This window comes from Tachyglossus aculeatus, chromosome 3, assembly GCF_015852505.1.
Source record: "Tachyglossus aculeatus isolate mTacAcu1 chromosome 3, mTacAcu1.pri, whole genome shotgun sequence".
Taxonomy (NCBI): domain Eukaryota; kingdom Metazoa; phylum Chordata; class Mammalia; order Monotremata; family Tachyglossidae; genus Tachyglossus; species Tachyglossus aculeatus.
The window spans coordinates 80,119,093-80,133,958 of NC_052068.1; the positions used below are offsets into that span (position 1 = coordinate 80,119,093).

Genomic DNA, 14,866 nt, shown 5'->3' on the forward strand with positions numbered 1-14,866 from the left:
TGTACTAAGCGCTGAGAAGGATACAAGATAACGAGGTTGAAAACAGTCCTACCCCATGTGGGGCTCAGACTCTAACTGGAAGGAGAATAAGTATTTTATTCCCATTTTACAAATGAAGAAACTGAGGCCCAGAGACATTAAGTGACTTACCCAAGGTCACACAGCAGGCAAGAGGTGGAGCCAGGATTAGAAGGCAGGTCTTCTAACTCCCGGGCCCATGCTGTTTCAATGGGTCATGCTGGCTTTCCTACTCCACTCTGAGGAAAATTTATTTCTGCCAGTTTCCCCCTTAGACTGTAAGCCCCCTGGGGACAGTGGCTGTATCTCTTGCTTCATTTTGGCTTTAAACTCCCAAGTGCTGAATACTGTGGCCAGTAGTTTCTCAATAAATACCACCGATTGTGCTTATCCACCGAAATAGGATAAGATTAGTCTTGGTTGAGGTGGGTGTATGACTGTCTTTAAATGCATAGTGGAAGAGCAGGTATGGGCAAGTTTCAGCTTACTGACAGCGAGAGGAGATAATTTAGGAAAGTAATAATAATAATAATGATGGCATTTGTTAAGCGCTTACTATGTGCCAAGCACTGTTCTACAAGCTGGGGTAGATACAAGATAATCAGGTTGTCCCACATGGGGCTCACAGTCTTAATTCCCATTTTACAGATGAGGTAATTGAGACACAGAGAAGTTAAGTGACTCGCCCAAGGTCACACAGCAGACAAGTGGAGGGGCAGGGATTAGAACTCATGACCGCTGACTCCCAAGGCCGTGCTCTTTCCACTGAGCCACGCTGCTTCTCGGCAAAGTAGAGAAAGTAGAGACGCGAACCATCTTCACTGTTTCTAGCCGGGCTAGTACCCCAGAGGGCAAAGGTCAAAATGAAATCTATTAGTTCACAAATGCAACAGCAGGCCTCCACAGATTACCATTATTCCCACTGGACAGATGGGAAAAATGGAAGGTCTGACTTTTCTAGTGACTTCCCATAGAGCCACAACAAACCAGGGTCAGGGTCCCCCTTTTAGACTGTGAGCCCACTGTTGGGTAGGGACTGTCTCTACCTGTTGCCAATTTGTACTTCCCAAGTGCTTAGTACAGTGCTCTGCACATAGTAAGCGATCAATAAATACGATTGATGATGATGATGGGGGTCAGCGGGCCTGGGTCCTAATCCCAATTTCACCTCTTGCCTGCTGCGTGACCTCAGGTGAATCTCTTAACTTCTTTGTGACTCAATCAATCAATCAATCATATTTATTGAGCGCTTACTGTGTGCAGGGCACTGTACTAAGCGCTTAAGCGCTGTACTCAGCTTCCTCATCTGTAAAATGAGGATTAAATATCTGTTCTGCTACAGACTGTGAGACCTTTGTTGAACTGGGACGGTGTCTACCCTGATTACCTTGTATCGACCCCAGTGCTTAGTACAGTGCTTGACATACAGCAGACACTCAACAAATATCATTAACTGGCTTCTTGATTAACAACACTTTTCTCAAACAACTCTATTCACCTAATTCCTCTAAATCCCCACATGCTTCCAACTCAAGGGAAGAATTCCCGCTATTCCCATTTAGTTATGAGAGTGAGGCCTGGCTCATAATCTCTTCTGTTATTTCTTATCTGACAAATAATTCTGGAGAGTTATGCAGAGAAGCGTAGGCAGGGTCAGCCAAGGTTAATTCATTGTTTTATTTTGAAAATGTGGCCATCAATTCCTGAGATGTCTCCTCATCCTCATAACCACGTTGACATTTGGGAAGATACATTCAGCAAGGAAACTACAGGCTACCAGAAAAAATAGAGTAGCAACAAAAGTGATCTCCGTGACAGAACATCAACCCAGAGCAGTTCTCTGAACTCTTCCCAAATGCCAGTGGATGATATTCTCATATAACTTGAAAATCAAGAGGAAAAAACTGGTGAGATGAGGTAAAGAATTACAAAAAAAAATCCATTTCTGAAATTTCGCATCTGGAGACCACTAGCCGGTGTGTCACCTGCTGAGAATTTATCAAGGGAGAGACTTTTAATCACCTTAAAGGAAGGGACCAGGGTCGCTTACTTCTACTGTATTCTTCTGCATGCTTAATACAATACAGTGCTCTACGTGAGAGGCTCTCAATAGCAGCATGGCTTAGTGGAAGGACCACAACAGGCTTGGGAGTCAGAGGATGTGGGTTCTAATCCCTGCTCCACCACTTGCCCGCTGTGTGACCTCGGGCAAGTCACCTCACTTCTCTGTGCTTCAGTTTCTTCATCTGCGAAATGGGGATTAAGACTGTGAGTACCACGTGGAACAACCTGATTACCTTGTATCTACTCCAGCGCTTAAGCACATAGTAAGTGCTTAACAAAAGTCATTATTATTATTATTACTAAGTGAATGCTATTGAATGAGTGAAATCTCAACAGCTTACTCGTTAGCACATTGCATTATCGATGAACAACAAATGTCCCTTGCAATGTCAGGACTAATATAACTCTTAAAACCAGCATCTGGAGGCCAAGAGAACATTGCTTGCTTTCTGGAGACCAGTGAGGCAACTTCAGGACAACCTTCAAAGGTAGATCCCATGTAGGATATTCTGCAATGCCCTGGAGGTTCAGACTTGACATCTTTCAAATTCTTTCCATTGCTGCTCAAATGGAGAACCTCTTATCGCACTTATGGATATGTTATGTTGAACATTTAAAATGAGATTTCTTCTCTGATTCTCTCACAATCGAATTACCTTAATTGAGCACAGTGATTGCCTCTAATGAGCACATTCTCTTTTCCTTTATAGTTTTTCAAGGGCACTTACTTTTCTTCCCTGCAGGAAAGGGAAAGGTGAGCTGGCTCAAAAGGGCTTTTCGGCTTTTCTCCTGAAAGATACGTATGGCCTTCTTCTAGAAAAAACGGAGGGGGATAGTAGTGGTAAATTTGCTTGGAAAAAGTGGTTATGGGATCAGACGTTACACACTGACCCATGGCATGGGGTTTAAGTCAATTTGCACTCAAGCGTCTTTCTCCTCATGGAGTTTATTCCCAAATGAGCTGGACAAAAAACAGGTTTGGTACTATTCCTGGAAGGGCCAGGGAAGCAGCTTGGCTCAGTGGGAAAGAGCACGGGCTTTGTAGTTAGAGGTCATGGGTTCAAATCCCAGCTCCGCCAATTAGCTGTGTGACTTTGGGCAAGTTACTTAACTTCTCTGGGCCTCAGTTACCTCATCTGTAAAATGGGGATGAAGACTGTGAGCACCCCCGTGGGACAACCTGATCATCTTGTAACCTCTCCAGCACTTAGAACAGTGCTTTGCACATAGTAAGCGCTTAATAAATGCCATTATTATTATTATATGTCTCTTTCAGTGACCTTTTCTCTCCCTATTTGGAGAGAAGGTACTGACTTGGAAGCCTTACCCAAATGAAGCTTGGATGGTGAAGTTAGTGTCTTCTTGACACATTCTATTGCATCCTATTTCAAGCTCTTAGTGATGCTGATCCTGCCTTATTTGTGTTCTGTGAAAATGGCAGAAGCTGAAAAACAATTCTTCTTTACTTCTGTGATGGTCTTCTTCAATTCCTATTGCACTTCCTAAAGTTGCACACAGCATGTGAACAGACAGATCTCTTTTAATTCACATGTGAAAATCTTTTGTGAAAGAAATTTGGTTCTAAAGTTCCAACCGCTTCTTCCCTCCACAGACATAACTGGCATCTAATCAAATGCCATTTTCTAAAGTAATTGAAACCTTAGCTAAGAACACAAAACCTTAAATGTTTAATTGAAGCACAGCAAGCTCTGCTTAAGTGCATTTCTGACTCAGCAGTGAGGAACATCCTTTGTCTTCAGTAAAAGACTCATTATAAAATTGTAGAATTATGTTCTTTGGCAAAGTTTTGATCAATTCCTTTGATGTCATTCAGATTACCACTGACCTCTGTAGGGTTGGTTTTTTTTTTGTGTGTGTGAGCTTTGTCCAGAGTGATTGACAGCCTTTGGAGAGCAGGTATATTTTTAAAATCTAAAGTTATGTAACATTCAACAATGATGCATTTTCATTAGAATTTAGGCTAACAAAGGAAGCAAATATTTTTTAAAAGACAATGATATTATAAAAACAACAATAATAATAATTATTGTGGTATTTGTTAAGCACTTTGTACTTAGGGCTTGGGTATACATAAGATAATCTATACACAAGATAATCAGATCGGACACAGTTTCTGTCCCACATGGGGCTCACAATCTGTTTATTTGGTGTTTTTCTTTCTAAAGAGAAATGGTAGCAAGAGCTTGTGATGACAGCAGTTTTGGTCCTGCAAATCTCAATGACATCTCAGATCAGGCCTGGCTTGAGGTGGCTGCCTGCAGTCATGGTTACCACTGACAAGCTGTGGGCGAAGCAGTGTGGCATAGTGGATAGAGCATGGGCTCTGCCATTTGTCTGTTGTGTGACCTTGGGTAAGTCACTTCACTTCTCTGGGCCTCAGGTACCTCATCTGTAAAATCGGGTTTCAGACTGTGAGCTCCACATTCATTCATTCATTCAATTGTATTTATTGAGCACTTACTGTGTGCAGAGCACTGTACTAAGCGCTTGGGAAGTACAAGTTGGCAACATGTAGAGACAATCCCTATCCAACAGTGGGTTCACAGTCTAGAAGGGGGAGACAGAGAACAAAACAAAACATATTAACAAAATAAAATAGAATAAATATGTACAAATAAAATAGAGTAATAAATACGTACAAACATATATACATATATATAGGAGCTGTGGAGAGGGGAAGGAGGTAAGGTGGGGGGATGGGGAGGGGGAGGAGGGGAGAGGAAGGAGGGGGCTCAGTCTTTGAAGGCCTCCTCGAGGAGGTGAGCTCTCAGTAGGGCTGTGAAGGGAGGAAGAGAGCTAGCTTGGCGGATGTGCAGAGGGAGGGCATTCCAGGCCAGGGGGAGGATGTGGGCCGGGGGTCGATGGAGGGACAGGCGAGAACGAGGCCCAGTGAGGAGGTTAGCGGCGGAGGAGCGGAGGGTGCAGGCTGGGCTGGAGAAGGAGAGAAGGGAGTTGAGGTAGGAGGGGGCGAGGTGATGGACAGCCTTGAAGCCGAGGGTGAGGAGTTTTTGCCTGATGCGTAGGTTGATTGGTAGCCACTGGAGATTTTTGAGGAGGGGAGTAACATGCCCAGAGCATTTCTGGACAAAGACGATCCGGGCAGTGGCGTGAAGTATGGACTGAAGTGGGGAGAGACAGGAGGATGGGAGATCAGAGAGGAGGCTGATGCAGTAATCCAGATGGGACAGGATGAGAGCTTGAACGAGCAGGGTAGCGGTTTGGATGGAGAGGAAAGGGGGGATCTTGGCAATGTTGCGGAGGTGAGACCGGCAGGATTTGGTGACGGATTGGATGTGAGGGGTGAAGGAGAGAGCGGAGTCGAGGATGAAACCAAGGTTGCGGACTTGTGAGATGGGAAGGATGGAAGTGCTGTTAACAGTGATGGGAAAGTCAGGGAGAGGGCAGGATTTGGGAGGGAAGACAAGGAGTTCAGTCTTGGACATGTTGAGTTTTAGATGGCGGGCAGACATCCAGATGGAGATGTCCTGAAGGCAGGAGGAGATGCGAGCCTGGAAGGAGGGAGAGAGAGCAGGGGCAAAGATGTAGATTTGGGTGTCATCAGTGTAGAGATGATAGTTGAAGCTGTGGGAGCGAATGAGTTCACCAAGGGAGTGAGTGTAGATCGAGAACAGAAGGGGACCAAGAACTGACCCTTGAGGAACCCCTACAGTAAGGGGATGGGAGAGGGGAGGAGGAGCCCACAAAAGAGACTGAGAATGAACGGCCGGATAGATAAGAGGAGAACCAGGAAAGGACAGAGTCTGTGAAGCCAAGGTCGGATAGCGTGTTGAGGAGAAGGGGGTGGTCCACAGTGTCGAAGGCAGCTGAGAGGTTGAGGAGGATTAGGACAGAGTAGGAGCCGTTGGATTTGGCAAGCAGGAGATCATTGGTGACCTTTGAGAGGGCACGGATTGAGTCCGACCTGATTTGCTTTTAACAGTGACTAGTACATTGTAAGTGCTTAATAAATACCATAACTGTTATTGTTATAGATAATTCATTCAATCATATTTATTGAGAGCTTACTGTGTGCACAGCACTGTACTAAGCACTTGGGAAGTACAAATGGGCAACATACAGAGACGGTCCCTACCCAACAACGGGCTCCCAGTCTAGAAGGGGGAGACTGACAAAAATAAAAACCCCAAAACCAAAAAAGCAAGTAGACAGGTGTCAATACCAACAGAATAAATAGAATTAAGGCTATATACACATCATTAATAAAATAGAGTAATAAATATGTACAATACACACAAGTATACTTGTATATATTACTTGTATATAAGACAATTACCAATAGTTCTTAAGGTTTCGCTCTACAGAAGTGTGTGCCCATTCAGATCACATCTATACCATACCCTGTGTAAAATGCTACTATCCACTATATGGAACTTTGATATGAAAATTTTTACGACCTTATCTAATATTAACTAATTCATTCTTAAAGTTAGATGATTGTAGTTTAAAGGTCAGGTATTTTAAACTTAGCATTATCCATTCAAATACTTTAAAATCATTAATAATTTAGAAATATATGAGCCAGAATTGGCCTTAGAGAAAGTATGGTACTGGGAGTCAGATGGTTTGAGTTCTAGTCCCGGCTTCAGCACATCCTGCAGTGTGACCTTGGGCAACTTTGCTTAACTTCTCTCTGCTTTGGTTTCTTTAACTGTTAGGGAAGCAGCGTGGCTTAATGGATAGAGCATGGGCCAGGGGATCAGAAGGACCTGGGTTCTAATTCTGGCTCTGCCACATGTTTACTGTGTGACCTTAGGCAAGTCACAACTTCTCTGGACCTCGGTTACTTCATCTGTTAAATGGGGATTAAGAGTGTGAGCCCCATGAGGGTCAGGGACTGTGTGTCTAACCTGACACGGACAGGTAACTTGTGCTTAGAACAGTGCTTAGTACGTAGTAACAACTACCAACATTTTTTTTTGGCAGTGGGATTAAATAATAATAATGATGATGATGATGATAATAATAATAATAATAATGGCATTTATTATGTGCAAAGCACTGTTCTAAGCGCTGGGGAGGTTACAAGGTGATCAGGTTGTCCCATGACAACCTTAATCAGTCTTAGATGACACATTTAGATGAATTTAGATACATTCTCTAGTTAGAGGTTGGAAATATTTCCCTCCTGGCTCCAATGTATTGACAGTCTTAATCCCCATTTTACAGATGAGGTACCTGAGGCCCAGAGAAGTGAAGTGACTTGCCCAAAGTCACACAGCTGACAGTTGGCAGAGCCGGGATTTGAACCCACGACCTCTGACTCCAAAGCCTGTGCTCTTTCCAGTGAGCCACGCTGCTTCCCCAATTAAATACTTGCTCTCCTCTCTTAGACTGTGAGTCCCATGTGGGTCAGGGACCTGATTATCTTGTCTCTATCCCAACACTTAGCCCACTGCTAGACACAGAGTAAGTACTTAATAAAAACCATTATTGTCATTAAAGCATAAGTAATGAGATTCTTGAACTATTACACTAGTTTTCAACTTTCACAGCAGGATCCTCCTTCTCTACCTCCACTTCAGACCCAATCCCTTCTCACCCGAACCGCAGAACACTATGAAGCACAATCAAAAACAGTGCCAAGCACTGCCACTAGCCAAAGAAACGATGCTGCTTTACATGAAAATAATAATAATAATAATGATGATGACGGCATTTGTTAAGCGCTTACTATGTGCAAAGCATTGCTCTAAGTGCTGGGGGGATACAAGGTGATCAGGTGGCCCCATGGGGGGCTCACAGTCTTAACCCCCATTTTACAGATGAGGTAACTGAGGCTCAGAGAAGTTAAGTGACTTGCCCAAGGTCACACAGCAGACATGCGGCAGAGCCGGGATTAAAACCCATGACCTCTGACTCCTAAGCCCGGGTTCTTTCCACTGAGCTATGTGCTTCTATTTGTAGCCCTTCAGCTACAAATGCACTCATGGATAAAGCTTACCAGTATTGCATTGTATCATTTTAAACTCAAAGGCCAGCTCATATAAATGTTTACAAATTAACATTCCATACATATTATTAAGAAGCAGCATGGCCTAGTGGATAGAGCACAGGTATGGGAGTCAAAGGACCTGGGTTCTAATTCCAGCTCTGTCACTAGTCTGCTGTGTGAACTTGGGATTGTCACTTCACTTCTCTGTGCCTCAGTTAACTCATCTGTAAATGAGGATTAAGACTTTATGCAGGACAGGGGCTGTGTCCGATCTGATTATCTTGTATCTATTCCAGCACTTAGAAAATCCCTGAAATTTCTCAATGCATAACCATAAAGGAGAATTCCGTTTTCCTTTTTCTTTTTTTAATGGAATTTGTATAATGCTTACTGTTTGCCAGGCACTGTTCTGTGAGTTGCAGATGTTCTGATGTGATGTTCCGCTCCTGATCTGTGAAACGAACATGACTGTACCCACACACATACGTGTATGCATACACACACATATACACACACTTGATGAAGGCATGAATCCAAAAAGTTAACACAATTTCTAGGAAATTAATCTTGCTAATGAGAAGGGAGTAAATTGCTCAGTTTTTGGAAATGCATTAACCTGTCCACTCCATAAAAATACTGATTGAGTATATTTAATTTTTTCATATTAATGTTTTTGAAGGAGCCAACAATCTCTTAGAACTTCAATTTATTTCAGTTGCAAGGGTAAGACTCTCAGCCTTACATCTGAAAAGTGCTCATATTCAGTTAACAAAAAGCACACTGCTTTCTCAATGAAAAACTGATAAAGCCGAGTCCTTGAAGATCGGAGAACTGTAGTGGACAAAGATGGTAGAACCATTACAGTCTAATTTTTCAAAGAGCTGTAAGGACAACTGTTAAATTTAAGCTTCTGGTAAGGAAGGCAAGGGCACAGAAACATGTAAAATAATTTCATTCAAAGGACAATTACAAGCAAAACCCTTATGTGGTCTTTTTGGTTTGTAAAGTAAACAGCAAAAGGCCTGAACATCTAATTTTTGAAATTCTTCTGGCTTTTCTTTTTGACCTTTGGTATTTGTATGTATTGACGCTCTCTAAACCATTGTACAAAAACACCTTGAAGTGTCAAGCTTTAAAAATGAGTCTTCTTTTCTCTTTCTCCTGTGCAGCTTGGATTATCTTGGCCTTGTCAAAATACATTCTCTAGTTAGAGGTTGGAAATATTTCCCTCCTGGCTCCAATGTATTGATTTTTCAACACTCAGCTCTGTCAGTCAGCCGAAGAGGTGAAAGGTGAAAGTTCATCCCGCACTGCTTGGCTTTACCTTCCTATTAATGCCATGCCCTTTCCACGTTTGATCAGTTTATGTGACCACCAATCATACAGACCTGATATTGCACCTACTTTACCTATAAAAAAACATTTAAGACATTGCTGAATGGTATAACAATTCCCAGTCTGGACATCTTGGAAAAGTCAGATAGGTGGCAATCAATTCCCTTTGTGCTTATCTAATTGTTACAGAAAATTATACCATTACATAATGATTGACTTAATGCAAACTATCCTATCTGCTTATCTGGAAATGGAAAGAAAAGGATTATATTTACAGCTTACACTATAAACCTCTGTAAGCAATAATGACCTATTTTGTTATTCTTGCTCAAAACCAATTATGCTCCTTTACCTTGGGGATTCAAATTCGGCTCCAAACTCAGTATTAAATGAAATGAATTCAATGATCTCAGCATAGCTCCCACAGGGCAACAGTTCATGTCACCAAATCTAACAATGCATAATTTGGAACAATTAATACTCTATTTAGGGGCAATCTAGGATGGAGATAATAGCAATAAGAGTGCAATTACCTTACACATACCGCAGAGGGTATTGTTGAGGTTCTGGCAGGGAATATTTCTCCATCTGGCTGCACCACAGAGGCTCTGGGGCATTGAGGAAATTCTCTTTTCAGCTCCTTTTCAGAATGAAACTGTAGCTTTCCCAAACCCAATTTTCCAGCCTTCAGTGGGACATTAAAAAATAACTGAGAAACAGCAAGATTTATTTGGCCAAGTGATACCAAAAGGCAAACCCCTTCACCCCTGCCCCGGCCACAAAAAAATGCTAAATCCACATAGAAATATCCATTGTGAATCCAGTAGGAAAGTGGACAAACCAAAGCTAAATAGACAGTACGGGGAAAATGGTCTTTTGTACAATTTAATTTTATTTCACACACATATGTACACAGGGATATTTAGTACACAGAGCAATTCTTAAGTGGAATAGTCAAGAAATGTCTTGAGAGGCAGACATTCTAATTCATTTACCGTACACACCGACTTCAATCATTACAACATTTTCATACAGGTGTCGAATTATGTCATCTTTTACTTGTAAACTGCCAAATGAAGCCCCATATGTCTTTACATTTACAAGGACAAGTCCAAATACTGTACTAACAAATCAATAAAACACTAAAAGCTTACACTGGAATGACAATACAAAGTTTACTGCAGAGGTGAGAGATCTAAGCTGTGATGCAGTTTGGGACTGCATCTGACAAGTAGCAAAGAGTAGATTTGTGTTTAACTAATATGTAAATATTAGTTTAGCAGTTAGATAGTCCTAACTATCCAACAGTGACTCCACCTCAGAGGTTCATAATACGAAACCACTGGACTATAACCTTGACAGTCTCAACGAACTACATGAGATTGGAAGATGGTAATCTTGTGAGGGCTTTGTTAAGCTAGCTTTTACCTTATAGTTTTAAATTTTTGCTATGTGTCACAACTGAATTTGGAAGAGAAGAACTTTGACAGCCCACTTCCACCCCTTCTTTCTTATAAATGCATAAAACTTTTTGTTGAAAGCAAGCATTTGTTAAAACATGGAATTTGCTCCTCTGAAAGCACCCTTTCTCCAGTACCGTCACTAAATATATTTTTTAGAGGAGCCCAGATTTAAATTGTGATGGCAAACTCTGGTATGTTTTTTTTCAAACTTATGGCAGGACTAAATACAACTTGGAAGTGCCTACTAGAGAAAGCATAAAGTGCACCTTTTTGTTTTCCTTCTATTTCAATTGAGCAATGGAGCAAATGCATCAAACAAGTAAGGATTCTGCTGCGAGACCCTTTGCTTCTTGCCTTGGAAACACATATATAGTCATTATAAATATAGTGTACATGCAAGTGGCAAAATTTCACTAAAAAAAAAAATACACATCTGAATTCTACTACAGAATTTTACCACCAGTGGATAACAGCTTAGCCACAGTTGGAAATAATACAATTTACAGAGAAATGAGATCATCACTCCTAATGGCCTTAATTTTTTACTCTGCTTAAAAAAAAACCAGTAGAACAGATACATTGCTTCTGGACTGTGATCCCACTTTTTGTATATTAAATAGCCTCTGAAAAATCAATGCTCTTTAAATTGAGAAGTACTCATCTGCTTTCATTTTAACAATTTTTGGGGTTTTTCTCTACATTTTCTTTTCCTCTAATAAATCATTTACCTACAAAGCTCTCTCCTTCTTTGAGTTCTCAGAGAAAAAAATGGGAAATATAAACTCTACACACATCAATATTTTGTTAGAAATAATTTGCACAAAATGCTATCTTATGGATTTCTTTCTTTACTACCAACATGAACCCATCTAATTTGACATAAACGGATATGTAAGCTGAAAAAAGTGAACAGTTAAAATGGATATTAAAAGGAATGGACATCCTTGTTGGAGCAATGCTCTAATAAACTTAGAGGAATATACATTCCTCATTATCCATGTGTTTTTTTCCCCATAACTTTGTGACGTATTTGCTAACAACCCAGAATATTCATGCTGCAACAAAGCATCTGTTCATTACTCCTTCTCTCCTTTTTAAAGCAACTGGTTGGAAAGGTGAATCCTTTCCAAAATCCAAAATCACCTGCATGACCACGTTATGAAATACAGATCTGGGCATCTCTGGAGGGAGGGAAGCACCTTAAAACAACAACAACAACAACAACAACAACAACAACAAAAATTAACCCTGCAGGAACAGAAGGTAATGGTGGGCTTTTTTTTCGAAACACAATTAACTCTTTTCCTGTTGTGCAAGTTTTTTTTTAAAAAAACATCCTTCTCAGTTTGTGGACTGAATGATTCTTTTTTCTCTACGTCACAAGAAGCAAGGCATCTTATTGTCATCTACTGAATATTTCCTCACGCTGTACCATTGCAGGAAAATATGCGCCTAAAACCGGCTGTTCCTGTTCTGAAAAAGAATTTCTTCATATACTTTCTCTTGAATCCAGACCACTTAGGTTCTTTCGAAAGAAGGTAACTGCTAAACGCTAGGAAACAGAACCCAGTAATCACCTGAAGAAAGTACATGTAAACATAGAACCCGTTTTGGTAAACAGTAGTATTCCTTAAGCATCTCACAGGAAAACAATGTTGATAATTAGGACTGCTGCACTGCCTCAACCTCCTATGTAAAAGCTACTAGGTTCAACTGTATTTCAGAGACTGGGGTTAGATTCCTGAAAAAGCTGATCTAGCCTGGGAGTGCAATCACAGTGTTTATTGATTTTCCTGCTTCTGTTGCACCAAGTAACAAGGAGCATTCCCAATAACTGCCTTCTTTCCCTGCCCCTATTGTCAGGGAAACACTACACGGTGAGAGGATAACCCTATACTGTTGAGCTAGTATGCATGCCTCTGACTCAGGAGCTGGAACAAGCAGGACTCGGCTGTAGAGAACCATGCGGAAGGGTCGCAGTCTGGGCTGATCCCACTGGATGACTTTAGATAGGCGCTGGACTGGCTAATCCAGCATTAGTAAGGACGGAAAACTAGAGGATTGCAAACAAGTTTCAACCAAAGACAGAGATATAGTGATAGAGAACCACTCTAGACCATAAACCGGTGCTCCTTTCCATCGTGCGCCATAAGAATGACATTGCGATTGGAAGTCCAGATCAGGCGGGCCAGCCTGAGGGCGTTATGTGAACCTGGTGAAGCAGGTTGGACCGGGGGTACCTGGTAGGTTTTAATGCAGCGAAGCTGGGGGGCTGAGTTCAGCATGCCAATGCTCCCCAGCAGTGAGGTATTCATCTGGAGAAAGACAAAGAACAACAAACAATAGGAAAAAAAATGGGAATTACTCTCTTTTCCTCTTCCCTGATGGAACCTGGCTGAACCAGTAGTCAGGCAGGAAGCGATTCTCCCACTACGTTCATTTTCCTCAGATAGTTTAGTTCCTCAGATGCCGCAGGTCTATTGGAAATGCTGGAAATATTCCTGATGCAGCGGCCGTGAGGGCAGCGGTTCTAAATTGTCTTTTCATAGGCACGGCTGGAATTTAATTTGCAGGTCTCTATTCTCTTATTAATACTCAATTACAGATATTTTGTGGAACACACATTAATGTCACTTTATTGAAAATGGGTTTTCTTTAAAGTATGTATTCTTAATAGCAAAGCTAACAGTGACTCTTTCCAGACGATTAAATGAACAAAATGACTGCATGGTTTTGTGAATTGTGCTCTTTGTTAGGACAAGGAAACAGCAGAGTTGAGGAACAAATAGAGTGGGAAATGTTGATTCGGATCTCACAATTTGCCCTCGTCTCTTTTTGGACACAATCCTTTGACTCGGTCTCCCATCAAATTAAACTGAGAGATCTCAATCAGTATTTCAACACTGTCTGCGGCTGATCTTTTCTTTGCTTCCACCTCACACAAAGCCAGCGTGATTCTTGAAAGCTTACCAACAATGCCTTCTTACCAGTTAGCGTCTTCAGTCAATCTCATTGTTTCAAAAACCATACTAGCTTTATGATTTCGCCTAGGAGGTGGTGCTTTAAGTAAATCTTACACACATAGCACCTTTTAGTTAAATAATATTTCAAAAGGTTACCAAGAGGCATTTTATATGGCAGGTTATTAGGCCACCAGTTCTCTGAAATTATCTTTTGAGCTTATTTGAAAATAGCCTCCTATTTATTCAATTATTACACATCAATAGGAAAACTCTGTGGATAACAAATGACATCGATGAAATCATCTTTTCTTCTAGTAGTTCTCAATTCTTATGGTTCTCCCTTGTAAAACTTCCTTCTAATTGTATTCAGTTGTTGGGATTGGCATAAAACCTACAGATTATGGTCCAACTGTATACATAGGATTTGACATATGAAACCTTGGCAAATCTTGGGACATTTAAGATGTGTTATTGCTGATATCATGTTCTGAATTCTGATCAGTGCAAAATATAAGCCATTACTTTTTCTGGCCCTTCTCAGCAGCAGAATGGTGTCAGAGAGTGTAAATCATGGCATCTCTAGCAGGGAGCATGCAAGCACCACTGACATTTTCACAATTTAAATCATCTTGAGTAATAACCCTTTTAAGATGACTAATGTTACTGATTTTCCTGCATTAATAATAGTGCCGAATACAACATAGAGGTGAAAAAAATCACTAGTGTACGAGGTCACATTTTAAAACCAAATGAATGGGTATATTTAACTCTTTCTGATAAAGAAACTGAACTCAAATACATGTAAAATAAGGGCAGTGTCACGCTTGGCCTAGTTTTGGGCTGTTTTGGCTAAAAATCAATGCTTCATTTATTTTGGGAGGTCAACAAATAGTTTAACAAATATTCCTACTTATCCTGTGTTATTTTTTTTTTTGTTCTTACTACTTCCAAAATAATGGAATAGTATAATTCTGGATTTTTAATGGTATACATATAACCAAGTTTCCAGAAAACATTTGTAAATTAAAAAAAAAAAAGATTTCAACAGG

General features: G+C 40.9%; 1 protein-coding gene across 1 annotated transcript in view; it reads right to left on the reverse strand.

The window, feature by feature from the left end:
• Positions 1-10,260: 10,260 nt before the first annotated feature.
• Positions 10,261-14,866, reverse strand: part of WDR7 (WD repeat domain 7) — a 451,784-nt gene continuing 447,178 nt past the window's right edge. Inside the window, exon 28 of the mRNA XM_038743534.1 lies at positions 10,261-13,169. Coding sequence (XP_038599462.1) covers positions 12,966-13,169 — 204 coding nt within the window. The 3' untranslated portion in view covers positions 10,261-12,965. The remainder of the gene's footprint in view (positions 13,170-14,866) is intronic.